At 38.8% G+C, this 27,525-nt stretch overlaps 1 protein-coding gene across 49 annotated transcripts in view; it reads right to left on the bottom strand.

Moving 5' to 3' along the window:
• The window catches only part of CACNA1C (calcium voltage-gated channel subunit alpha1 C), a 459,731-nt gene that overhangs the window by 359,582 nt on the left and 72,624 nt on the right, over positions 1-27,525 (bottom strand). For all 49 annotated transcript variants that reach the window (XM_085568454.1, XM_085568453.1, XM_085568461.1 and 46 more), the window contains exon 3: positions 25,442-25,547. In XM_085568454.1, the coding sequence (XP_085424580.1) occupies positions 25,442-25,547 (106 nt within the window). The remainder of the gene's footprint in view (positions 1-25,441; positions 25,548-27,525) is intronic.

Genomic DNA, 27,525 nt, shown 5'->3' with positions numbered 1-27,525 from the left:
ACGAATTCATTTCACACAAGCTACTGAAGCAAGTAAAATGTTCTCTTGTCTCATGTTTAATTTGAGCCAAAGTTATTTGGTTCCTTTAAATCAGTGTTTCCCATTAGTCTGTTTTGGGTTCAAAAAGGCTGCTTACAGATTTTGTGACAATTTATAAGGCTTTTAAGCACTTAGTTTAGTATAGTTCATTGAATAAGGGTTAAAGTGACTGAAACATCACAGTGAAACATACACAGACCTTTTTCCAAATTTCTCCCTGTTTTTCTTGGGACATTGTAAAACAACAAAGGCAGTTTAATAACACAAATGGTATTGCTTTATTACTGGCTTTCATAATTCTTTCTGATCACTTATATGGGGAACTGCAAAGAAGACAGCTACAAGAAATTTGGTATATAGATTGATGCCCTTTGTCCACAGAGAGTCTAATGAAACAGCAGCAAAAGAATACACACCTGAAATGAAAGCCACCTATCATATTTAACACTGAGGGAATGTGAAACATCCCATCTAGACCCAGACAACTGAATCTAGACATGAAAAAAGTCCCTAGGTTCCTATTGCAGGAGCTGGCAACTAGTTTTACTTATAGATGAGGGTATTCTGGAGCCTAAAAGATAAAACAGAGCCCTTACCCACTGCATTAAGTAGCATCTCTGCAGCTGAGTATGGCATCCATCTTGGGGTTTGGGGAAATTCCAATACAGATCTTTGCTCCACTTATTTAAGGAGGTGAAACTTAATTTTTTAAAAGAATGTCTTATCAAATAGAGATTTATTGCCTCCCAAAGTTTCCTGTTGGAGAGAGCTCATTATGTATAAATGATTGACTCCCTGCAGACCAGGCTTCTGTACATCTCTAGTGATTGTCCTAACTGCGGACATGGATTCAGCTCCCCTCACTAGTTCCACACTGTGATTAAGCTCACCAAGAATATATATGGCAGGAAAAAAGGCAGGAATGATTCTGTAACATGGTGGTCAGGGCATTTGCTGGGCAGAGAAGCCACTGCTTTAAGTTGCTGAGCTGTCTGAAGACTTGGATCTAAATCACTGCATTGAGCTGCCAGTGGCTGTTTCAGGTTCTGTGTTTTCTCATCTCAACCATAAATTCCTCTTTGAGACTAACTAGCTTTTCCTGCAGGAGCTGATAGTGTACACTGCTATAAAAAGTGGCTATTGTGACACATACACATGCGCCAGCCTGATTTGTGCAATTACATGACTGGAATTGAATTAGAGGGCATAATTGCTGGGTTCTCTGTCTTCAAAAATGAGACTTCTATCAAAAAAATATCACCCACTGCCTTGCTTCCTCCGTCTCTGTGTAAACAGGCTACCACAGGAATATGGATGACTCAAGTGAAGATCTGGCACAAATGAGCAATATGATAGTAAATATGATAATGCCATCTTGGAGGAATTTAACCACATTCCTGCCACACATTTTAACAAGAACACTCTGGCGATCATGTTCCTCATCTTCTTTCTCCTTATGCAGAGGAGCCCAAAGATGAAAGAACGAGGGGGAAAAAAAAAAAAGGAACAACCAATCCCTCTATTGTTAAATTCTTTCTCCCCTCCAGCCAAATCCAGGACAGTAGGACATTCCAAAACTAAGGTTGACAAATTAAGGAACATCACTACCTATGTTATATAACATGCAATAATACATACCTATGTCTTTTTTAATATCTGAAGGTGTTTCTGTAACAGAACTGCTACTTCAAAGGAAATAAATGAACATGAAAAATGTAATATTTTAAAATTTTACCTGGAACATGACTGTGAATGTGAGAAAATGAATAAAAAATACATCCTGGCAATACAGTGTCTGTGCATCAGAGACAGGACAACCTTTGGCTCAGCAAGAGATGAGACATGTATTTCTCATTGGATAAGACAGCCAGACTTTAATCCAAAACATTCGCTTTCACAGCTGTAAGCATTAAATTTGCTAAAAAGAAATCCTGAACCTCAGTTTGGAGTGCAATGTTTCAGCAAAGTGAGGCAACCAGATAAGAAAACCCAAGCTTCCATTAGGCAAAGGTCAGTCATCATCTGCAAGAATATTTGCAGGTCATCTTTTCTCACTCAAACAGCCAGTTTCATGTGACTCAAGCAACACACCCTTAGTTTATGTTTTTGCTACAGCAACCAGTGCCTGAGGACAATCTCCCAAAATGTATTGTAACTGCACAAATAGATTTTGTTCCTTGGTGTGACAGTTAAAGATGAAAGATGACTACGTAGGTGGAAAGACTGCAGGAAAGCAGTAAAATAAGGAAATGCCCAGGGAAGAAGAGCTTATAGTTGTCGGTTGTTCCCCACCCTCACCACAGTTGAGCTTGTTTTTTAACAGGAAAATTCTGTTTTCAAGCAGTTAAAAGCCAGTCTCATTGAAATCTGCGTGGTTACACCAATTTACACAGTCTGAGGATCCAGCTCTAAGACTGCTGTTTGTTTGGGATATTTTATTGTAAACTGTTTCATCTTCACAAATAACTCATCACCATAGGAGCCTCATATGGGCAGAAATGATCTCATCTCACTGGCCATCCATGAGCTGTAATTAAATAACTTATAGTAGGAGTCCTGAGGCTCCTGCCTGGTTTTAATTGTGTTTTCATTAGAGCAAGTATTATTATTGTGCAAGGGAACTGCGAGTTCTGCAGCAGGGCCCGAGGTGCCTCTGTACAACCTCTGTGAACCACAAGCTCTGGCTGAGCTATTCCACCCTAAGAAATAAAATGCTGCAGCTCACAATGCACACAGGCCTCTTTAAAGCTACTTGATTTAAAGGAAAGCAACATCCTTATTTCTTCTTTTACTTTGCTGCCAAGAGAAATAATCATACTAAGCCAGGACAAGGGAAAGCATCCTTATGCAACAGACAAATGGCACTTGCAAACACATTTACAAGTCTCGTGATGCTGTTCGAGTAATGCATGCACAATATCCTTCCTTACAGAGTAAAAAAATAAAAAAGATAAGGATGGTACCAGAAAAATGTACCTTCCAACTGAAACCTGGCAAAGAAAACAAGCAGTCTGCACATAAGGCCCAGGCTATGCAGTTTTAGTTTAACATCTGCTGCCAGAGTAGCTTTCCCTCCAAAGCCACCGGGGTTATTAATATTGAGAAAATAGGATTATTGCCTGAGCAGCACAAAGATAAAAAACTATTTTTATTTGCAAGCTGTCTGCTTATTTCACAAGCATTAATTTCCTCTTGATAGCACATGTGTAGAGTAACTTCGGGAAAGCGATTTTTTGGGAGTAGTTGTTTTTTTTATTTCTTTTCCTCCCTGCAGATGACCTGTGATTTTTTTTTTTTTCTTAAATGACAGAAAGCACACAAATTCTTGCATCTTCCCACTACATGCACAGGGAAGGGTTTCCAAGTGATTAAATTCAAGGAGTCCAAATCATAATATTAGAATAATAAAGAATGATCTGGAGGGCTGCCTACCACAGGAAACTTGCCCTGAAGTATATAAAATCAGCTATTGCCATTACATACAGAGGTAAGTGTCTCTCAGGCTGTTTTTATTTCATACCCTAGCTACAAGGAACTGGAAAACACTTCAAAGGCAAAGTGGATGAAAATACTGGCCCTGATGATGGTTGCTAGGCAATGCAGAGAGGACTACTACTGGCCAAGCTTCAAGCAGATTTAGATATTATTCTAATGAACATAGAGTGTCATTAAAAACCAAGGTCTGACTTAAACAATTTTGACCAGAAGAGTGAAAAAAGAAAATAATTTTATCTCACCCACATCTTCAAAAGCAGATACAATACCCAGGTAAGTGTACTCAGCAACAGCTGAAATACAACTCATCACACAGAATTCCCACGGAAAGGAAGATTGAATTGCATTCAAGAGTCTTCCTGAGCGGTTCACTTGCAAAGCACCTGTGGCAGTGTGAGATTCCAAATCCTAACTCATCCTTGCCAGTCAGCACAGCCCCCAGAGGGGCCATTTCTGTGTGCCAGGTTGTACCACAGCACGAGGCACTGCCAGGGAGCCGCAATCCCTTGAGTTATCTGGCACAAGCCCAGGCTAATATGTACCTCCCTGTACCTCCAGTTAATCAGAGCAGGGAGAGACAAGGAACTGTAAAATAATCCAGGTTGGAAGGGACCTCTGGGGGGTAATCCAACCCAGTGCAGGCTCTGGGCTCAATGCAGACAAAGCAGACGTCAGATCTTTAAACAATTCTGGCCTCAAATAGATTCAGTTTCTGAGTCCTCACAGTTTGGGGATTATTTTTTTTTCCTTTTTTTTGCAAGTTCAGATCTTTGATCAAACTTGGTTTTGTGGATACATGATGTTTCCTCACCCTTTTCTGTCATTTCTCTTCATGCTTTAGATCTAGAAACTGACTGGGAATAAAATAATATCCTTAGTCATCCCAGATTTTGAAACATAGATATTAACTTCCCCATTTTTGTCTATCTGTTCAAAATGCTTCATTTGGACATAGTTTGATTCTGCTGCTCTCATTTTCTCCTTATATTCTGATTACTACTATAAGTACTTAAATAAAAGTAATTTTTTAAAGTCAACAAATTGCCATCGTTCCAATCCAAAAAACTCCAAACAATCCTGTGCAAGTCAAGGAAAACATCAAACTACATCAAACTACAAACACACACAGAGACATAACCCTGATCCAAAAGTTTCATTCTTATGAGGCCAGACTAAATTTCTACATTAAAAAATATTTTAATGAAAAATTTCCTGAAAAAAAAAATTCTTCAGGTCATATGATAGTAGAAGCAGAAGCCTCTGTTTAAATATTCAGTTATCTTACATCACATCTTCAGAGCATTTTATTTACTTACCATACCATCTTTTTAAAAATATATATTGAGATTGTGTCATAAACTGTGCTCCAATCTACTAATGGTGTTTGGATAGAATTTCCACTTTTTAAAGGTTTTTTAGGCTCTAATGAATTAGTTCTTTTTCATGATTTATTGTGTCAAACTTAATACCTTTATTTTGTTATTCAATTTATTATTGTAGCAAAATGCACATAAAGGGCCTTTTCCAATTTAATAGTTTAAATTTTCTCTTGTTTTTTCCACCTAACTTTCAACCATATTTGAACTATTTTTCTTCAAGCTGCATAAAGGAAACCATGTAAATTGGTCTCAAAACACTTCTGCTAATAAATTAGAGTTCCCCCACTTAAAAACTGAATTACTACTAGCTTTCTATGGAGAGGACTGGGCTATGAATTTCAGCCATTATAAACTGGTAACAAAATACCATCCTTCTATGAAATACTTATCTCCCTCCTATCTCCATCTCTTCAGCAGTTCTTTGGTCCAGACCACAGTAGAATCAGCCCAGGAAACAGAAATTTAAATAGATTTTAACCTATGATCATACAGGAGTTTTAATTTTTTAGGTTCTGCCATGTTGTGTCATACTGCTGTTGGTATTACCCGTATTCACTGATATTTGTTACAGAAAGAAAAAGTTGGTCAAGCAACTGCTAGAAGTTGGCATTCTATACCTCTTCCACAGCATCTAAAGCAGTGATTTAATTCTCAAAAGTGATAAGCATACTACTTCTCCTTGAATTTTCAGAACAAAAAATCAAAGCCACAGAAATTCTCTTTTTTCCTTAAGAAAGTGTGGTTTTCAAAGTTTATTTGACATTCTTTATTTTCTTTTCTATGATATAGCTAGGAAATTTAACAGGTAAAACAGAAAAGCCTGACTAAATAGATAAAAACTTTTATATCAATACTGAAATTCATTGCATCATTCTTCATACATGGACACAAAAATAGCTTTAGTCTTCCTTTTTGGTCTTAATACAATACACTGCCAAGAGTTTATCAAGAATACAAATTTTGACATTCCAGATCAAAGACAGCAATATCCAGCCTACTGAATTTCAAAAGCAACCACAGGATCAAAGTTTTGCCACCCTGATACATTAAAAAAAGTCAGAAAGGAGAATAATCAAAATTATCCTGCAAACTCATATCCAATACAGCCAGATCACTGATCTGGTCAGTTCATCTATACTGGGTAGTGACCAGTTTCCAGCATTTCATAGAAAAACACAAAGTCTCCATCATACCTCTGGACAAGGTTGGAAAGTTGTGACCATGTGACAAGCACAGAGATGCAAGGAACTTCACTGACTCCCACAGGCAGGGAGACCTCCTACGTCAAAATCTGTTGCATAATTAGACTATGATAATCATTAATTTCCTTCACTGGAGTTCAACTTCCACATTGTTTTATCAGAAGTCCTACAGATTAACATCTTTATAAGCATTTCACAAATTTCTGTGTGAATAAAACAAAACCACTTGTGTTCCTAGCAAATATGCTTACCCTTGATACAATCATATCCTATAAACTTTATGAAAAACAGAATTAAGGTAAATAATGTTCAAGGTCTTCATCCTTGTCCTGGCACAAACTGGAAGCTGCCCCCAGTCAATAAGTTAATTTTACCTAATGTAGCTGGAAGAGTGTCAGGCCTGTCAAGGAGATAGACGTGGTCACATCTCTCCTCTGCCAGCTTCACAGCTTTTCCAAATCACTTGTCATGCCCAAAGAAAAGGTGCAAGAGTCTGTCTTAATCCACTGCAGTGTCAGACCACAAAGTCTTCAGGACAGTGACTCACAGCAATGACTGACGTTGAACGATTACACTGTTCCATTTGAATCTCTCTGGATCTAGAAGAAAAATCTCCTTCTCCATCCTGGTCCTAAACCAACATTTTATACTATGTAAATCTGTAACAACAAATCTCACTCCAAGAATTAGACATGAGGAATGGCATGAAAAATTTAGTGTCTGTATCTCATCTTGCTTTAAGAGGTCAAGGAAGGCAGAAGAAAGCAGAGCTGCAAAAGCCACAAAATAAGGGCACAACTTACCATGATTATTCCATTCCAAATTGCTAGTTAAAAAGCTTATTTTCTTTTCTTTTTACACAGAGTTATCATAACTCATAGTTCTTTAAAAATTGTGTTGTTCAGTCTTGAATTGTTATCCACCTGTAGAGTATCCAATGGCAATGAGAGAATAGAGCCCTTAAGTCTATTGTTCCTTCTCTCAACCTAGTCCACTCTCCTGCTTGACTTTTAATTCCTACACCACAAAATTGAAAACTTTTTGCAAATTAGCAAAACATAGCCCTTTAGCCACAGTCTCAAATCAATCACCCAAAAATTAATTTCAAAATGCTGTGGCTACATCCATGACCCTTGGTGCTTAATCAGTTTAAGGTATGACCGTTCTCAAACCTTAAATCACAAAAACTAAGGAGGTTTGGGCACAAGGAGAACTTAAACACAGAATGTAAGCAGAAATATTACAAAAACTGGACTGCTTAATTATAGGGGGCATTTTCTTCCCTTCTAATCCTCAGTGAGCCAGAATGGGCCTAAACACCCAGGTTCTCAACACTTGGCAGCAATGTAACAGAGTCATGACATTTACTCCAGGCAGAGGGAAAAGGTCTATAAAGATGGCAAAATCCCACTTTATGGGATTATTTTTTTGGTTGGTTTAGTTTGTATTAAATGTACGTAATTTACATTGTCCTCTTCTGATTTTTTTTTTTTTTGTCTTGCATTCAGTAGATGCAGAAGAAAACATAGCTATCATAGTTCAGAGCTATTTTTGTAAAGCACAAAAAATACCCAGTGATATTTTTATATTCTCAAATGCTTTGTTTAGAGGCAGTGGTACTTCATTACACTTCTAGACATGCGAGAAGCAACAAGACACCTCTTCTTCCAGTTGTACCATATCAGAAAAAGTACCTTAAAAAAAAATATTAACTTCAGTTTTACACTGACAGATACAGTGCTATGACAGAGTAATCCTAAACCCTCTCCTTCTGTTTCAGTAAATTTACACACCTTAAGAACCTGAAAATGCTCTGTAACCTCATGTATTCTTATAAAGAGGCTGGTAAAGCAGTAATTGCTATGAAATCTGCCACTTGCTTTGATACATGTCTCTGGCTTCAAGATAGCTCTTGATACACAGATATGCTCACTCAGATAACAGCTTGTATTGGCAGATAAAATCTCTGCTCTCCTTGTGAAAAGGAACCTAGAATTTTGAGAAAACTGCTCAAGTCACACAGGACTGCTTCTTCCAAGCACTATGCTGAGATCTGGGGGCAGGGATCAGCTTTTGTTCTCTGCAAGGCTTAGCACAATGGGGCTGGGCCTGTCTCTGAGGCTTGGAGCAGCTTTGGGTCTGTAAATAATTTCTGTGCAGTCTGGTGGCAGGGATGGCACGCACAGATCAACCTGTGCACGCTCCACACTGCTGAGGCAAATGTTCTGTGCTGCTGCAGTGTTATTTCACTCCGGAGAGCAAAGCCGAGATGACAAGACTCACTTCAATCTGTATTGAAGATATTCTCAGCAGCATACACAAAATGCTTCTAGAATCAGCTCTAAGCCACTGCAATTCAAGATGCTGCTTCAGTTCTGAAAGCTTGCTGCTACTGTACTGCTTTCACCTGAGCAGTGATGGCCACAGACCCTCCTCCATCCTTCCAATGCCCTCACAGGCACATCCAAAACAGCAGATGCTGGCCCATGGGCAGAACTCACATTTTGCCAGTCACAAAATATTCATATCAGTAATGAAGGGACATAGAACCTCTCAGAGCATCAATATAATGTAAAAACAGCTAATTGATTCACAATTGTTAACAATCCCAAAATCCATATTTGTACATTATCTTGCTTGTATTATTTGATATAGTTCAATGCAGCTTAAAAAATATCAGATAACTATTAATAAATGCAGCTTCCTTTCCTTTTCCAAAAAAGTTCCTTCAAGAAATAGGTGCATAATTTTACTGCTAATGACAATTTATCTGATAATGATATCATTTACTTTGGAGAGATATATAGAAATATTTATTTCTCCAATTTTAAATTAAAATTTTAAAAAGTGTCTATCAGTGATAACACATAGAGCCTTCTCAGAGGCCATAGTGCTATTCACATAATTTAGGTCACCCATATTTTTACTGGATTTATTTGTGCTGGTTGAATTAGGCCTATCAGCCTGAGTCACTTACAGGAAAGTTTCAACTCAAGGATTTTTATAACCATTTTATAATTCCTTTGTCCTATGTACTATCAGAGCCTTTTCAAAAGTGTATAATTAGTGTTCCTAATAGAACTGAACTGCTTTTCATAGAATCACTGTATTAACTGTTACTAAAATGACAAAGGCATTGTCATGATACATACACTTATAATTTACAAGTGCAGAATATTATAACCTCTCACAGGTGACACTTATGTGGGCTCTGTGACCTTCTCATGACATTGCTGAAACTGTTCTCTTTAGGAAGTGTTAGGCAGGAACTGATACCTATCCTAACTCCAAATACCTGACTCTGGAATGAAAGCAAATGTAGAGAAACAACAAACACATCACTCATTTCCTTATTAATCGTGACTGGATTCTTGTTTTCATGTGACAGTTCTGTTCTTAGAGAAGTTGTGAAAATATGAATGATATAAAAAGAAAGGTTCTGGTCAGACTTCTTGTCCATAAAAAATAAGAGGGGGAAAAAATGCAGCTCCATCAACATTCTCACAGTGATTGAATTTAGGTAAAGTGCAAGTGAACGTGGTGACCATTAAGACCCTCTTAATCCTGTGGGATATGTTCCTATATTGCTGTCCTGTTTTGAATGTGAGGCTTCCCAGAAATTCAATGATCCAGAAAGTGGCCTGTGCCAATCATCCTCCACATCTGCTGATACAGTGGGCACGATGGCCTATTGCAAGCCAATCATAGATTAAGTAACACAGCACATTTGCTTACCCATCTTAAGAAATTCACATCTGTAATTCCAAATTGCACTAGAGTATTTTAACACCCTCAGGAAACTACTAGCAACTGATAGCAGTCCATAAAAAAAACCTTATCAACAAAAGATTAATTTAACAGCAAAATTTTACAGAAGAGAAAAATATCTCCATTTGCAAATGCATCAGTGTCTGGATTCTAATGCCATCCTGGTGATAAATTAGCCAATTAAAAACAAATTTTCAAGTTATTTTTACTGGCTTTCAGGATAGTTTTGCTGAACTGTCTTCCTAGAAAATCTGAGAATTGCCAAAACCTAGTGCCAAACCAGCAGGATATTTTCCAACACAAAAAGTCAGTACCCAGACAACACTACAGACTGTCCTAGATTCCACAGAGCTCATCCCAGGCTAGTTCCTGGGCCCAGAGAAATTCCCTTTCATTGCTAATACAGTGGGTGAATGCAGTCCCCTCAAAGCTCTGCTATAGCCAGCTTTGAATGGGTTCCAGTACAATCTCTGCACAGTGGCAAACTGGCTAGGCCACCTTGCAAAAATGTCAAACTGGTCCTGTGCTTCCTCTCCACAGAAGTGGCAGGGCTGAAAGGGAAGAAGGAACTTTATTTAAAAAGGGTGGGACACCCCAGTGTGACCAGAGCTGGCACTTGATGCTGTGTGCAAGCACTGAGCACAACTTGCTCTCCTAAGCTGTCTTCTAAGGAAGTTCCCCAGTCAGGAACTTTATTGGAAAGATTGAGAGGATTCTGTTCCAGCAAGGTTTCTGAGGCCTTAGAGGGATCCATTTTTTCAGATATCTGGGACACTTATATCTGGATTCAGAGTGGCTGGGGAATTGATGAAAATAGGGACAGTATCTAGACCATGCTGCTAGGTCTGTTTTCCTTGGAGAGAGGCTGAAATGTCTTGGGTCCTGCCATCTCCTTTGTAGTCCTTGTATGTGACTCTCCACTAAAAGCTCCTTGAAATAAAGCTACTGAAGGACATAATGATTATAACAAAGTGTCACAAGTCTGATGCTGAATTGTCAGCTTCTTTGTGAACCTGCATTGCCAAGACTAAAGCAGGGTTCACAGTGCCACTTCTCAGATTTCCAGTTTCTCTTAACTGCAGTATGAAAACAAAATTAGATTTAAAGATACATGTTTTGAATATAGGGCTATATCACAAATGAACAAACCAACAATGAAATTATCTCACTTCCCCTTAATTTCTGGCTGAAATCACCTCCTCAGCTTAATATCACTCTTTTAAGTCTTTGTACCTTTCTGAGATGAAGAATTTTGCTGAATATTCTTTCACAATTACTAAGCACCCAAAACAAACACTTCCTTATTTAACAAGAGGACTGCTTTTACAATAAATGACAGCATCCTGAAGATTCAGAAGAGCACAGAATTTAGTTTTGCTCTTGAAAATGCCAAGGTAATACACATATAATCAGCATTATCACATGGATAATGTGCTAATGTGATTGGCAGGAATCTCTGGTGTGTTTGGTTTACAAGATGTGGTTTTGATGACCAGCCTAATTAAAAACCAACCGAGAGGGAATTAAAGGCATGTTCTTGGGAAGAATTCTCCCATGTGAAGGGATGCAGAAGTAGAAAATTCCCTTTAAAGAGTTTTACTGTCACAATCAGATTTCATTTCCCAAATTCATTTGGATATAAATCCACAATACATATGAAACCAAATGTTATTACCAACAAAATCAACAATTTGAGATAAAAATGCATTTTCAGATGTCCATCTGAATTTGGTGGTTCCTACATTACTGTCTCAGGGAGAACATCTCATCTGACAACCTTGAACCTTCGTCTTTCCTCAGATTTAATTACAGTAACAAGCCACAAATCTTCAGCTTCAGTTCCAATTACATTCTCTCAAACCAAAGTAAAAGGCCAGGCTGGACAGGCCTTTGAGCAGCCAGGTCTGGTGGACAGTGTCCCTGCCCACCACAGGGGCATTGGAACTAGAGGATCTTTAAGGTCCCTTCCAACCCAAACAAGTTTTTCTCTATGAAAAGTCAAGGACTGCTGATCTTAAAAGACATATTCAAAATACACTTGTTCCTTTCCTTCTCTTCCCCTGCACTCCAACTGAAGGTTGGCCACAAAGTAATAAAATAAAAAGCATTGTACTCTTTCTGTATTTTGAGCCCCAAAATTCTGGTTTTCGGGCTCCCCCACCACTCCAAAAAAGACTTCATCTTACTCAGAACTGTGCCCCCAGGAGCAATAAAAGTCAAAAGCCAAAGGGAGATCAAAGACAAGACAGGCTTGTATCTCTCTTTTACCCTTCTCCCAGCTTCCAGTTATTTTCAGCTCAGGGGATTTCCTCATCTGGATGCAGTTTATGTAATTATTAATCCTCAATGGACCTGCCTTCCAACTTCTCGTTCCACTCTCCTCTTGAGTTAATGTAAACTTTCTGCATTTTTATACAACAGCAACACTTCCGACTAAACCTCTTGCTTGCTCTTGGAGTAATGTCAGAGGGGAAAAGTAGGAAGAATGAGTCATTCCTGTCTCCTGACTCAACTTTTGTCCGGGAATGCTATTTTCCTGTAAGGCTACAGGGAATAGGTGGGAACTACTGCTCCTTGCATAATTCAGTCATTCAGCTCCTGAGTGCAAAACCTCATTTTAATAAGCTATCAAAACAAAAGGTTTTACTGTAAGTCATAAAAACTTACTTAAAGTTTTAAGTAAGCTTAAAGATGGAAGCTGACCAACACATAAAGCTTATAGACTTCTCCAATTCACTGAAAGCAGAGTGGAAAATAAACTTTTGCTCACTAAACAAAATAACACCAAGTAGCAAGAAAAATCCTACTAAGAACCCAGCCTATTTATCAGCAGTTCAGGGTAAGATTATTTAACAAACTACTTTTGCTGAGACATGATCATGACTATTTCAACAAAAAAAAAATATTTAGGTTGAGAAAGACTCAACAACCAGCATATCTGTAAAATACCACAGACTCTATCATCTAGAACAAAGCTAGGAGTATTTTTTTAGCAGTAAATGATGAGACAATTAACAGATTTTCATTTCTAAGTAAATAACATCCACGTGAGAATGCAGGGTTTTGTTTTCCTCCTGCCGCTCTTCTCCCTGTTCTAGCACTCAGTGATGGAAGCAAAGACAAGTATAAATCACGATATGCCATAAAGGCAAAACTGTCCCTGAGAGTCTGGCATCACGCCCAGGATTTTACTCACTCCATGACGAGTGGTGTTCTCTTCAGCTCAGATTTATCCAGCCTCATCAATAAATACCCCAAGCGTGGTCATCTGATGGACATGATGAGATTAGATTCCAAAACACTTAGGGCTATATACATTATTTCACTATGCTAAAGAAAATGGCAAATATCCTGAAGCAGGAACTATTTATTTTCCTTACATTAAATGTCTGAACAAATTCTTCTACAATCCTTGATAGCCAGGCATAACATGAGGGCTTTTTAAAAATTTACTCAGTGCTTTTTCTGTGCATTATTCTTCTATAAACCATTTTCTGCTCAGTGTTTGCTTTATAATCATCACCCCTTTACTCACTTAGGTATAACATGGGGGAATATGTTCTAGTCCATGTCTTAGCAAGCAAGATCTGGATTTGCTTACAAGCTTTCAGACCTTGCTTTTCTGAATCAGACCAGGGGACCTAAAATAACAGGTATTAATAAGGCAAGCAGAACAGACTCAAAGCTCACAATGCCTCTTGCTCCATAGTCCAATTAAAGCCTCTTTGCTGATAGCAGAAGAGAATAACTCCATGATCACTTGTGTGCAGTACAGGGCTCCAGCAGGTACGATGGAGAGAAGATGGAGAGACATGTCAGGAGTAGCCAAACAGCAAAGGAAACACAACATTTTGTTTACAAGCCGTTCAAGTGACACTCGCTCACCCACTGAGATCAACCTGCATGTTTCCAATTTTGCTGAAGCAGGACAGGCTTAAGTGTATTTATCAGGGAATTGGGAAATATTGAACAATCAGTCTCAGCATAGCCAAAAGTAAAGGCATGAGCTAGGGATCAAGGAACACAGGTCAAGATTATCAAACTGTTATTACACTTTGAAGAGGAATAGTTTCTCAGGGCAGCTTCCAGATTACATCCAAGGTCAACTCAACACAAGCATCAGGGCACAGCTTTTGGATAACATGGCTAATAAGGTTCCAGGATACCCAATGAGTTATTAGCATCTTTACTGTGCTAGTGACAGCAAAATCAAAAGCTTTTTCTACCTCCAGTGGCCATCCTTCAAACATGATGCTGATGAGTGTTTTCAGGAGAAAGAACAAAAACAATTATCAGCATCAGGAAATAGTGAGAACCAATGAAAAAGTTACAGCCCTTGTAATACAATCAGGCATAACCTGTCAAAATTTACACAAAGTTAAGAAATATATTTTCATTCTCAGTGTAAATTTGTAGAGAAGTAGAGGAATGTATGGAGGAAAAAGCCCTCTGTATTTTTTCAGGTTATATCATCTTTTAACAGCTCTCAATTAGAAGTGAGGTTGATCTTACCAGTACGTTAAAAACAACTTCCCTTTTCTTCATAAAGCATTTACAGCATGAATTTATATGACCAGCAGAAAGCAACACTAGAGGCCTGAAATCATCACCTCCCACTTTAAAATATAGTCTGATCTATGGAATTTGCCTAAAACTTGGAATTTGTGCTCACCTCTGGGTCCTGCTATAGCTTAGTTCATTTGGTCTCTCCCTAGTCCCACAGGGTCAGACATACTTTTGAGAGGTCATAGGCCACTTTATTTTAAGCAGTTCAATGAAAAAGGAATAATTTTTAGCTCCCTATGGATTTTCATGCTTTCAAAAGGTCAAAGGCTCTGCAGAGCCCAGTTTGCCTTCTGGGCTGGAACAGTGAAGGCACATCAGTTTCTGTAGCCAGAGGGGCGCAGAGCAGCGGGGCTGTCACTGAACTAAGCTGTGCTCAGATCCACACATGCAGATGCATTGATCACAAGCGGCTTTGAACACTCTCCTGACCTAAGCTGAAACAGTGCAAGGCCTCACTGCTCTGTTCCAAAGGCAGAACAGCCTTCTCTCCTGCACAGACTGCTGACAGGACCTGCTGCCCAGCCCAGTGAGACGGGAGGGAAGGTGCAAGGCAGCCACTGCTGTGTCTGTATGCAAGGCAAGGGGGCAGCCCCAGCCTGGTGCCTGTCCCCTGGACTTCTGTGTCAGTACCACTGGGTGCTTCTGGAAAAGACTGGGAATGACAGGGAAAAGACCTAGCTCTGACAATTACTCAGCCTCTCAGTGAGAGTTGTGGTGTGACTTGCTACGAGCATCACCCAGAAACATCCATAACCGTCACCCGCAGGAAGAGCTCAGAAGTGGAGCCCAGCAAAGGTAGAACCATGCTCTTCATAAGTTCTGCTTCAATGCAATGGTTCAACAGATGATTAAAAAAAAAATAATAAAGCCCAAGACATACTGAAGAACCAGTGATATGAAAATCCTACTTTGGAAATTTCTAATTATTTAAGAATTGGTTGCATCCAGTGAAACTTTTCTTTGTGTATTATTAAAGAGCAGAACCAGACACACAAACTGGCAGATGTGTCTGGTTCATGTCTGGGTGATGGAAGGAGGGAATGAACCACTGTTTAAAACCTGTTAAAACCCTCTTTTAAACACACTCTTTAAATTCACATCAGAGCCCAGAAGTGCTAGCTGTGTACCATGGAAAATGACTTGAGTAACTAAGATGAACTGAGGGAAACCCATAAGCAGCAGCCTGAACACAAGCTGTGATCTGCCTCAGTCTCTTTTTTCAATACATGTTGAAATGTGAAAGCAAAGGTAAACATTTCCAAAGGGAACTCTCAGCCAGGACTGAATTTACTTCAAGAGCTGTTTACCAGAAGTATTTCCAGGGTTTTATCAGTAGTTACTCCTCTCAAATACCTCACTGCATTTTCCCTAGATTAGCTCCTGCTTTTTTGTACTGCTCAGTTCCTCATATTGCCATATCCTCTGTACAAGGACTGTTAAGTGCACACTCAAAATTTAGCAGAATTAGACCTTCTGAAAGTTAATAATGTATTTCCACATTTATTTTTTTCTCCTCTTTTTCTTTCACTCTAAGATTTCAGTACAGGAAAAACATCAAAAATACTCAAACATTATCATATTCATGGCCACCAAAAGGCTAGAAGATTCAATTTTGCTTCAGCTTCTTCTTTCTTTTTCCCCCTATCTGTCAAATACTTGCATGCAACAGCCTGATGTGTCAAAAGGAAAACAAAGCAGCAGCAGTGCTGATTTTATCCTAGGGACAATGAAATTGGAGATCAAGTTGATCTGGACATCAAGATTTATATCCCATATTACAAAAAAAAAAACCATAACCTGAAACTGGAATATAATTTTTAAGCATGTAAAATATAGTAAACAATTTGAGTAAGTAAAGGGCAATGCTAGAATATGAACTGCTATAAACAAGAATTTATTTATGTCAGGAGGAAAGCATCACGCCCCTGAGATGGATAAAAGCTGTGTAATTGTCAAATGAGAAGTAGGATTAAATAAAAACTTTAAACAAGAACATCTATAAAAAGCTAGTGATTTGTTTCACAGCTAAAAGTTGGTTCAGGTTGAATAAGGGAGGAATATATCATGGTTAATGATTTATAACAATTAGCATACAAGTTGTTTGGGTGAACGGAGATTTATCAGATTTTTGCTGGCCCATATGAACGCAATATAAGTTGTAAACCATAGCTGCACATCCTGCCCAGACATCTCCATGCAGGTGTCAGCTTTTACCTACTGCTCTCCCTACTTGGACACACAGCACTGGATTTTGCAGAAAACCCCAGATGAAACTCCAGTATCACCCATTCACTTGCACATGATTATTCAGCGTTTGCACAAGCAAATGCTCACTTAGGTTCTTGAACTCAGGAGGCACCTGAGGCATTTAACAGAAGCAGGAATCTGGAATTCCTCTATTTCCTTCCCTTTGTGGCATGGACAGCAGTGATTTTAAAGAGCAGAAGCAGCAGACTGCCTTGTACAGCAAAACAACCCTTAACAATTAAATGCCCCAATATGTGTCACCACAGTGACACCAATCCTGTGTGTGAGACCTTCCTTTGTCATTGTCATGATTTAGCCACTGCTGTAGAAGCTGTGCATTCCCTTTGATGTTCTTTCAATTCACATTTTTCATCTAGCCAACTGCTCCTGAAGGGCATTGATGTGCCTTTTGTACAGATTCAGGAATTATCTTGATGACCATAATGAGGAGAAGCTTTCTGTTTATTTTTAAATACAAATTTAGATTGTGAAACAATTATACAATTCAATCTTAAAAAAATCTTTTGTGACCACATGTTTGCCTGCATAATCTCATCTAAACAGGGATTCTTGTTTAAAAGTGACTCAGACAATAAGGCCACACAAGGATAACAGCACTGTAAGACGTTTTCATTGGATAAAAATAACAATAATAAAATTACATACAAGTTCCGCTTTTGTGTGAGGTTTTATATTTGAGGGCATATAATACAACTGAAATATTTTAAAAGGTCCACATAAAAAGCATTCATCATACAAAGAGTTATAGTAAAAGATTAAGCACATTTATTGGTAAGTAGAAAAACATTTCAACATACCAGATGAAGATAACCATATGCAAAAGACGTTTGCTTCAGTTCCTAATATAAGCCACCTAAATATAAATTTTACAAGCAACAGACAATGACAAACCAGCAGAAGATGATGAATTCCAAAACCCCCAAGCTCTCCACCAGTGCAAGTTTATCAGGACAGCCTGAAAAACAGCTGCACACTTGCCAACACAGCCAGCCAGGGAAGCACACACATCTCATTTCCATTCTGGAAAACTTCTGCTGTGGGAGCTGGGCACCTCACACATTGCCAAATTCAGCACATATGGCTAAAGGTGCTGGCACTCCTGCTAGAGAGGCTGGAAAGGAGCTGTACCAGCAGCAACCCCAGGAAGGTAACAGCTTTCAAAGGTGCTCCTCTGGCTGCTCGGTGGTCAGGCTCTGTGTGGGTAAGCTCACTTAGAGCACCAAGACATCAATTTGCATCTCGTGTCTATCAAACTTTATAGCTATACACCATTAAAGTGTCTCCACTGAGCAAAATATGCTTTCCTTGGTGTCCCAGAGATCATCACAAGCTGTTAAGGTCATGGCAAAGAGTCAGGAAAACACTGCTATCCAAAGATGGTCCCGCTCCCTTGCCTAGGCTTAGGTGAAGCACACCTTGCTGAGGGTGTCTTCAGGAGAGAACCTGCTCAGCCAACACCTGACAGAAATGCAACACACTGCAAAGACATTTATGAATACTTCCTGCTGCTTGCTGGAAGTCTTTCCCTAACCAGTGGTCTCGCAACATCATATTCTTCATCAAGAAATATCTTTGCTAAGTACAGGCTCTTCACGGGAATTGTACAAGCAGGAAAAGAAATTTCATTCCACAAGGTTATAGACAACGTCAATTATATATTGTCCAGCATTTTTGAAGGTGAAATCCAAGAATGGTCTCATTTTGTTTGGAGGCTGTCATTCAGTCAGGTGGACTGAAGAGCTGCTATGACATACAGACCCTCATGTTTCAGGAATTAGAAAGCATAGGAGAAAATAGGAATTGTCCTTGAGAGGAACAGCCCATCAAAACTCTGAAAAACACACAAAACATTCCTCCCTTTTGGCAATTCTGTCCCTTGGCCAGCAGCACATCCATTATTTTACTTCTAAAGGAGCTACAAAAAGTTCTTGGGGTATTTTCTAGTTTGAACAAGTCCATGGAGCATTGCCTTCAGAGTCAATGATTTTGTACACGTCAGCAAAGCCCGATGTTCCAGCAATTGTTTGTCAATGGCATGCACTGAATTAGTGGATGGTTTTTGGTGACAGTCAAACTCCAGTGAAGTAAATGGGAAGCCTGCCTGACTTAAAACCCAAGAATGTGGCATAATATAAACTATACATAAAGGAAACTAAAGGTGATATGTAATATGCTCAATTGAATTCCTAGATTTTCTAGATTATTTCCTTCCTAATGTCATTAAAAGATTCTGAAGAGCTCATGAACAGTAAGTCAAACATCACAAAGACTTATAGAAGGGTAAGGATACTTGTATCAAAAAGGACAATACAGAAATTACCTGCCATTTTGAAAATTTTCACTGCTTTTAAAAGATTGTTACTTTTGTGTGGCAGGAATGAGACTACAGTGGAAACATCACTACTTAAATACTCCTATTTGGCCTTTTACATTTTTTCTGTCTTTCCTAAACAGGTAAAAAAAGTGTAAGAAATCCAAACAAAACACACACAAATCCTACACGGAACCTGAGGTTTGATAAACAAGAATAATTGCCACCTGAAAAAAAACCTTGTTACCCTTGTTATTATTTAGAAAGCCTACACATAAAGAAAGGAAAACAATAATCAGAGCTGTCTAAAAAAATGGGATAAATAGTTTAATGTTTGGACTAACTCGATAAACCTGCCATCAATCAGAACCAAATCATACAACTAAAATTTCAAAATCACCTACACAGAAACATACAACCTACAAATTACAAGTGACTCTTTTCATGGAGTTGGATTAGTTTGTGTAACAGCTTGTCATTCCTTGCATTTTACACAGCTTACGCTCCTACTGCAAGTGCATATGAGTGTCCATGTCTACTGCTGGTGTTCAGCTATCACTGGGAAGAAATCTGGTTTCAAAAGCAAAAGGCTCAGACTAGGAGACCAATATGTAGAGAATGAAGATAAAAAAAAATATAAGGAGATAGAATGTGCACTGGGATTAATTACTTGGTTACAGAGTCCAGGTTTAGGAAAAGAAAGGTAACTGAGTAAAATTAAGAAGATAAGTGGTCAGGAAGCTGAGTAAAGCAGAGCATTGAGGTCAAATGACAAAACAGATGGGAAACATGAAACCTTTCTGGAAGGGAGACCGCAGTTAGGAGGGAAATGGAAAAGGGATGGGTCTTTTAGAATGTGTACTGGAACAAGGAGAATTACTTGGCAAGGATTATGAATTTAAAAAGCAAAAAAGAAATATGGGGGGAAATATGAGAGATCTCAGATCCCGTAAATAGATGGCAAACACCAACAAGCACAGACTGGATGAGGACTCTGGGGCCACTGGTACAAAGAGAAGCTGGGATTTGGTCAGGACTCTGAACCCAACAGCTTTGTTCCCACTAGTAATACATGTGTCAGTCTCTGCTTTACCAGTTTCATCTCCACAAAGCCTAGGAAATGACATGCCTATGTTAAAAACAAAAACAAACAAACAAAAAAAACACCTACTTTTTACATTTTCTTCTTTTCTAGTTAGTGAGTACTATCTTGGAATTGACTGCTAGGGATTTTCTTCTTTCCTTACAGTCTTTTTTACAGCATTTCTTGTAGTGGTGTGATGAAAAAATTGAGATGGCAGTTTATCCAAGGCCACATAGCTTGCCAATACCAGGACCAGAACACAAGTTAAGTGTGTTAAAGCCTATGCTTATTCATCCATCCTGTCCTTCTGTGCAGCTAGGGGTGCTGAGCATCACCCTGTCAGAAGCAGGGTTTCTGAGAACTTTGGGAAATGTCGAGCCTTAATTCCTCAGAATCACACAGCGATTCACAACCTTTCTGGAAGAAACCCTCAAAGATTTTTTTGGCACAATTTCCTTTCTTTTCATCCCTGACTCCAGTCCCTTTCAGCATCCTTCTTCCAGCCTCTGTCCCTCAGGCCTCGCCACTCAAACCCTGTGAGAGTGTGAGCTCCCCCGGCTCAGCAGTGCTGGCATCAGGCCCAAGGTGTGAGAGCTCTCAGAACTCATCAGCCCAGGGTGCCCTCTGCCCCTCACCCCCGAGCTGGCATCCTCTGCTCCCTCACCTGGCAACTGGCACACATCAGGATGAGGGCAGTGATACAACAGAACCAAAAGCTTCTGTGCAGTGCTCTTCTTCACCCTCGCCCAGAAAAGCCAGCCTTTCTTTTCCCACCCCCCTCACTCCTCACTTTGCTCTCTAACACTTCCTGATTTCACACGAGAAAAATTGAGCCTTTTCCATGTGGTGACTCTAGATTTCCCTGATACAAAAAGTTTGTTATGCCAGTGTATAGAAATGTAATAGATAGTCACATCCTCGTGTCTATCTGTGTAATAGATAGACAGTCCAACGTAATAGATAGGCACAATAGTTTTTTTTAAAAAATTAAAACAACTTTGTCTTTTTTAAAGACAGGAATCCCCTGCTCTCCAGGATTCTCCCATAATGACCAGGTAATAAAGCAGCCATACTTCCTGAAAGGCAAGCCCCTTTTCCATAAGCAGACACAAACATTGGCTGGCACGAGAACTGACAAGCAAGCAGAAATCCCATCTTTCTTTTCACAGAGTCCTATTTGAGGTTTAACAAATTAGCCTGAAGGTGATGTCCCATTATAAGCTCACATATGAACACAGGATATCTTTATTTACATTTAACTAGCATACAACAGGATTTCCCTCCTGTAAGAATGACAAGGAAGGGAAAGCAGAGCTATCAAAGCGACAGAAGGAAGATTTCCCTGCTCTTTACCCAAAGCATAAACAGCCACCAGAGCTGCCTTCCCTGGAACGTGTTGTAAACCTTGGTTGGTCTTAACCTCATTATGTTATCACCGTGCTGTGACACTGACCAGGCTTGTGCCATTTGCAGTTGCCAGTAAAGTGACAGAAGCATTTTCCTCTCAGCTTCCTATCTTAGGCAGTCTATAGTTTTATTCCTAAATGTGTGTTATCTCTGTCCTAATACATAATTGCAGGGATAACAAGCAGAAAGCCTTGTATCAGTCACAGCCTCTGCTGCAGACTGACTTTAATTCCCCTCAAACCAGTTCCAATTTTTCTGGTTGCATTAACACACGACTGTGCTTTGTGCAGGGTTATACCTGAGCTTATTTTGTTTGTGAATTTAAATTAAGTCTCAGTGAGTTCATTAATACAAAAGAAAGAAAAAAATGCACCTAAAACAACTGCTCTCCATCTGTGTAAAGTTCAATAGTTTCTCAGTACTTTTTTTCCAGTAACAATAGTTTTTAGTTACTTTTTCAGTTACACTTCAAAAGTAACACATAAAAACTGCTAAAGCCAATTCCAAGCATTTTTTATGAGTACGTTATACTATTCTGGCATATTTCTTAAAGCCAGTGACAAAGACACTGCAGTGAGCATAAAAATAGGAAATGTGGGGTTTAGGATAAATGTTCATTTTGAAACTGAAAGGTCTTCACAGTCCAAGTTACTGTCCCTAGACTTGATAAAAAAGGCCTGAAGATTTATAGGAATTATTATTGTAGGAAGACAGATTGCAGAGAAACAGGCAGAATATCTATGTTGTGTTAAACCTAAACTCATAATACACAACAGCTATTCACAATTCCTGGCTAATGCAAAAGGGAAGGAATTATTTATTGGTCTCTTCTGTATGTAGTTTCAATGCTCACTGCTGAGGAATCATATCAAATAGGTCTTACAGCTAAAGACAAATGGAGACCTGGAAGAGGTTACTGGTGTTGTACATGGGGAAGGCACACAGAGCTGCATGTGCCCATGACTGGTCATGTGTGAAATCCACACAGAACAATTGTTTGTCCAAACATTATTTAGGCATCATTCTTTTACTTTTACAGAGAAAAGGAAAGAAGGAACTCACATAATCCAGGATTCCTTTCTCTTCCCTCACCACCCTCTACTCCATTAGCTTGCTGAAGGCAATTGACTGAATTTTAACCTCAGTCACCAAGGAAAATGTTATTTGAAAAGTTATGATGAAACTTTGGAGAAGAAATACTTTGAGCCTAAGGCGAATCTGGCAGCTTATTGGAAAAGTGTTATGGCACTTTCAGAGCTTGTTAAACAGTTACTGCCCATCGTGTTTTCTGTAGATAGTTTCTTGTATCTCAAGAAGTTAGAGATGTCTCAGGAAACCAGGGATGTGGGAGCTACTGTGGTAGCTTTAACTCTAAAACAGCTAAATTGCAACATGAAAATGAACCAAGACCTCTGGGCAGCTAAAAGAATTTCTGTGTGCATTCAATCACCTTTCTGCACAGTACACACATCTGTGCATGACCCACATGCACACATTGCACACAAAAACTCCTCGCCTGTGTCACATTACAGCCTTTGCAGCCCTCGACTTCATGGCTACAAAATAAATCTGATTGTGAAATAGATGCTCACAGGTAGAAAAAAAAAAAAAAACAAAGATGAAGTGAGTACATGAGCTTTTACAGGAACATATTAATAACCCCAGCTTCTTTACAGCCCCTTCCATGTGCAGTTTGGCCCTTTGACAGCAAGGTCCCACCCTTGTACAGTTCCTGATGATGGAATAACTAACTCTCATCTACTCTTTCATTCCATTCCAAAACACAACTAACACATTTTTTCACCCTTATCTCACCCATTTGCCCCCTCTCCCCCTCCCTTTTGCTCTGGACTTGACTCACAGAATGCAGCACATGCTGTATACTCAGTAGTGTGCTCCTCAATAGCAGTGTACACGTGCCAAGGGATAAGTATGTAAACTGAGAAAGCAACAAAACTCACAAAACCCAACAACAGCAAACACAGACTAACAGGAGACCACAGCCTACTGAGCAGCCACAGCTCCAGGACTTCATCTATAATGTAGAAGGGTCTCGACTTCATGAGTCCACACTAAGTATCCCATTTTCCAGTTTTAATTATTTTTTCCATGAAGACCCAAAGAACAAAGTGGAGTCAAGCAGATTACTCAATTAACTTCCTTCTTCCCCTACTTCTGTGAAGCAGCTATTCAGGTAAATTAGCAATTCCTCCTGATCCTCAAGGCTGTAACATTTCCAAACTTTCCTGAGATGATAACTCTTGCTTGGTTAGGTATTTTTAAACTCCACCAACAAATAACACAAGAATTTTACAGACATTCTAAATTATGCAAAAGACATCTTGGAAAAAAAATGCAGGATGGAAACTCAAATCACAACGTGCACATATTTCTTGATAGCAGAACAGTTTTAATACATCTCATTCAATTACAAAGATACTTCCAACCCAGTTTTAGCCAGCAGTCTCCTCACTGAATTGAGGCAAATACCCACAACCCAATTAAATTCAAATCAAATTGTGAGTCCCCTAACATTCAAATTTGCTCAATTTTCCTCTTTGAACCCCGCAAGTCAGAACATGCAATGAACATACCTGTTTTCCTCAGCAGGAGATCAACTGAATGTGGTTTTTATTAAATAAAATACAGTAATTTTTGAGAGGTGCCCTACTGAAATTTTTTAAGTATACACACCACAAATCAACGTTGTTAAACACTAAGTCACACTAACAAAGAACAGCCAAAGAGGCACAAGACCAACTCGTGTACTGCACCTGTAGAGAATAGCTGACAATCACTTAACACCTCTGTTTCTCTTCTTGTACTTCTTTAAGGAGTTACAGTGCAAATGCACCACACTACAAGTTTTTTTACTACTCTTTTTTTTTTTTTAAGCATAGAAGTATTGTTTCAGCAATTCCTGAAGTTTGCAATGTGTTTTCTAAAACTTCAAGAGAGATTTAATCAGATGACTGACTTGCAAGAGCAGCATGAATCTTTTTTAATTACTGTGTCTGTCAGCCACCCCAGTTGTTGCTACTTTAGAAGTATGGCTTTTGTTCTCCTACACTGTTGCTCTAAAATTTCTTAGGTCTCAATAAATTTTATTCAGGAAATAGCAGCCCTGCTCCTAAATTCTGGGAGTAAGTTTTCATTCTGATTCAACCCGACAAGTAGGAGATTTATTCACATATTTGAGAGGGGAAAAAAAAAAAGTTTTCTGCTAATTCAGTGAACTATGTTCCAGAGCTGGTTTGTCTTTTGCCCTTACTGAACAGAATTCTCTGCTATGGCTTCATGCTAAGCCAAAAGTAAACACTCTTCCTTTTTATACAGACAGCTGAATCCCAAAGTACCAGCACTGGCATCAGTGGTGGCAGATGAAAAACTATATTCCCCCAACAAGAGGGAATGACTAAAAACCCAAAAACAACCAAAAAAATTAAGAAATCCCATCAAACCAAACAAAAACCACCAACTGCACAAATATTGTTCAGCCAAATCAATGCATGTGTCTGAACTGCAAACATTAATCAGTCATCAAGCACTTGAGAGGAGGACAGCATCATTTTCACAATGGCACATGGTAAGAAAAAAGCCACTATAAAATCACTGATTAAAATATATCTCCCACAAATACCTGCAGGTTAAAATTTACCAAGCCCTTTTGCAGCATGCTGAAATTTATTAACCTCAACATCACATACAGCACCTGTGCAACTTTTTGGAATGTTCTTCTCTAAAACCAGCTCCACTGCGACAGGTAATAAAATGAATTGACAAGACATAGCAGTAAAAATCAATTTTTATCATGTTCTAAACTTTGGTGGATATATTTAAATTCCCTACCTTCACAAGTCTCCACGATCACTTTTCAAAAGGACTTTAAAAATAGAAAGACTAAACACCATCGAGGACTTACCAGATTGGAATTGGTGGCATTGGAATCATCTTCTGGAAAGGGGATATAGATAGCTAAGGCCACACAATTGGCAAAAATAGTCAGTAAAATAATTATTTCAAATGGTCTGAGGAATGGAGTTAAGGAAATTGTTCCAAAAATGAGCACCCAAAAATAAAAAGAAATTTTGAAAAAAAATATTTATAAGACCTCTGTTTAAAGAAAGCATTCCAAGCCTCTTATACTCTGAAAAGAAACATATGCCTTTTTAAGTGCTTTTAGGAACTCCCAGCCAAAATTCTTCCTAATATGTCAAAAGCAGTGTAAGCCAGTCACGTGCCAGAGTAAACAAAGGTTTCTTAAAAGTTTTTTCTTCTTTTACTTGTTTAGATTGCATTTTCCCAATTTTCCTTTGAGCATGGCTGCACTAGCTTTAATAAGAGAAACCTGTACTATAATGACTGCCCTTGCTCTTTTTATGATTATTTTTCCTTGGTTGTTCTTATCTGCATTTATAAATTCTCATAGTTTAAACAAACATTTTGAGGTTTCTTTTCTTTTGTTGTTGTTGCTGTATTTTTGCCCCCCTCTCTCAGTTTCTCATATCCTGGAGTTAAATGTGAGGGCTCAAGCAATAATAACCATGGTTAGAAGATCATTAAAAAAGGATAAATTTTGCTAAGGTAAAAAAAGTCTTTCTCCAAAATGTGCTTACACTGCACATTGCCACGTATATTTGTTTTGCCTTAAAATAATTTGAGGGAGTATTTCTTTTTCTCTTATTTGCATTTCATTTGGCATCAGAGGGAACACAAAAGTTCAGTATTTTAGGAACAGCAAGAAGCAGAGAGTCCCTTCTGACAAAGAAACTGTTCAGAGGCATTTCAACCTTGCATCAGCTTTGTTAGGGAAGAGAGAAACCAAACGTTTGGAATGTTCAACAAAGAAATCCTGCACAAGCTCAATGCCCCCCTGGCTGTCCACAGGAACCAAAGGGCATTTTTCTACTGCCCAGTCTCCTGGCACTGCACTTCATCTACTTCAATGGTCTCCCTAATCTCTGCTGCTGTGAAGTGTCTCCAAACTCAGACTAGAGACCAGATTTATGGTCTGTCTACATTTACTGGCCTGCAAGAATATCCTGGAGGCTACTTCTGGGATAACTCACCACTGCTCAGGAGGGGAATGAGGAGCAGGAGAGAATGCCAAGCATAACCTGTGCCACAAAGTGCATTTGAGCATGACTTTATCCACCATGGGACTGCCAAATGTCAGCACAGCATGTATGATTTTGGTCGGCAGACTGCTGTTCTCAGCAGGTTTGAGCAGAAAGAGCAGGAGATCTTTGAATGTTAAGCTGAGCTGCAAGATATATACAAATTCCAGGCACCTGACTGCTGTTTATACTCGCATACATTCTACATTTCACATACAGAAGAGTCCGAGGGCTCCAGGCTCACCAGACTACTGTGCTTAAGCCTCTGAATAATAGGAGACAAATGGTATCACAGAGGCAGAAGAGCAGATCAGGGCAGAAAGAGAAATCTACACGAGAAATCATAAGACTTCTCAGGTATGTACTACCCCAGGCTGTTTGTAGAATGTTTACTGCTTAAAGACCTGGATTTCCACAGAATTTCATTTTCTTAGTCAATTTTTTCCCCAAAATTTTTGTTTGTTTTGGCAGGATTATTATCCATTAATTTATCACTGTTTACACATATTTCCTTTCACTTCAATTCTCTTTTTGAACTGTAAACATTGAATTCTATAAAATCTACAAATTAAATTGTAGATTTAAATCTACAAATTAAAAACATTAAATTCTATAAAATCTACAAATACATTGTACAAGAGGCAGAAAATTAAACACACAGCTAAATCCTTACAAAATAAGGTAATTACTTAATTTCCCTTTTTCTTGAATGCAATTGCTCATTCGGGCTCTTAACACTGTAATATTTGGCTAAGAAACACTACTGAAGTACTATATTTGATATTTGTTTAATATCTGTTATGATTTAGTTGTACAACAAATTAGGGTAATCTTTTCTCAGTAGTTTTTAGCAAGTAGGAGAAGTCAGAATATAGAATTAAACTAAACC

The sequence above is a fragment of the Lonchura striata genome, chromosome 1A (assembly GCF_050655825.1).
Source record: "Lonchura striata isolate lonStrDom1 chromosome 1A, ASM5065582v1, whole genome shotgun sequence".
NCBI lineage: Eukaryota > Metazoa > Chordata > Aves > Passeriformes > Estrildidae > Lonchura > Lonchura striata.
Note: the sequence above shows the minus strand (reverse complement) of the source record. Positions and strands in the feature narration are given on the sequence as shown.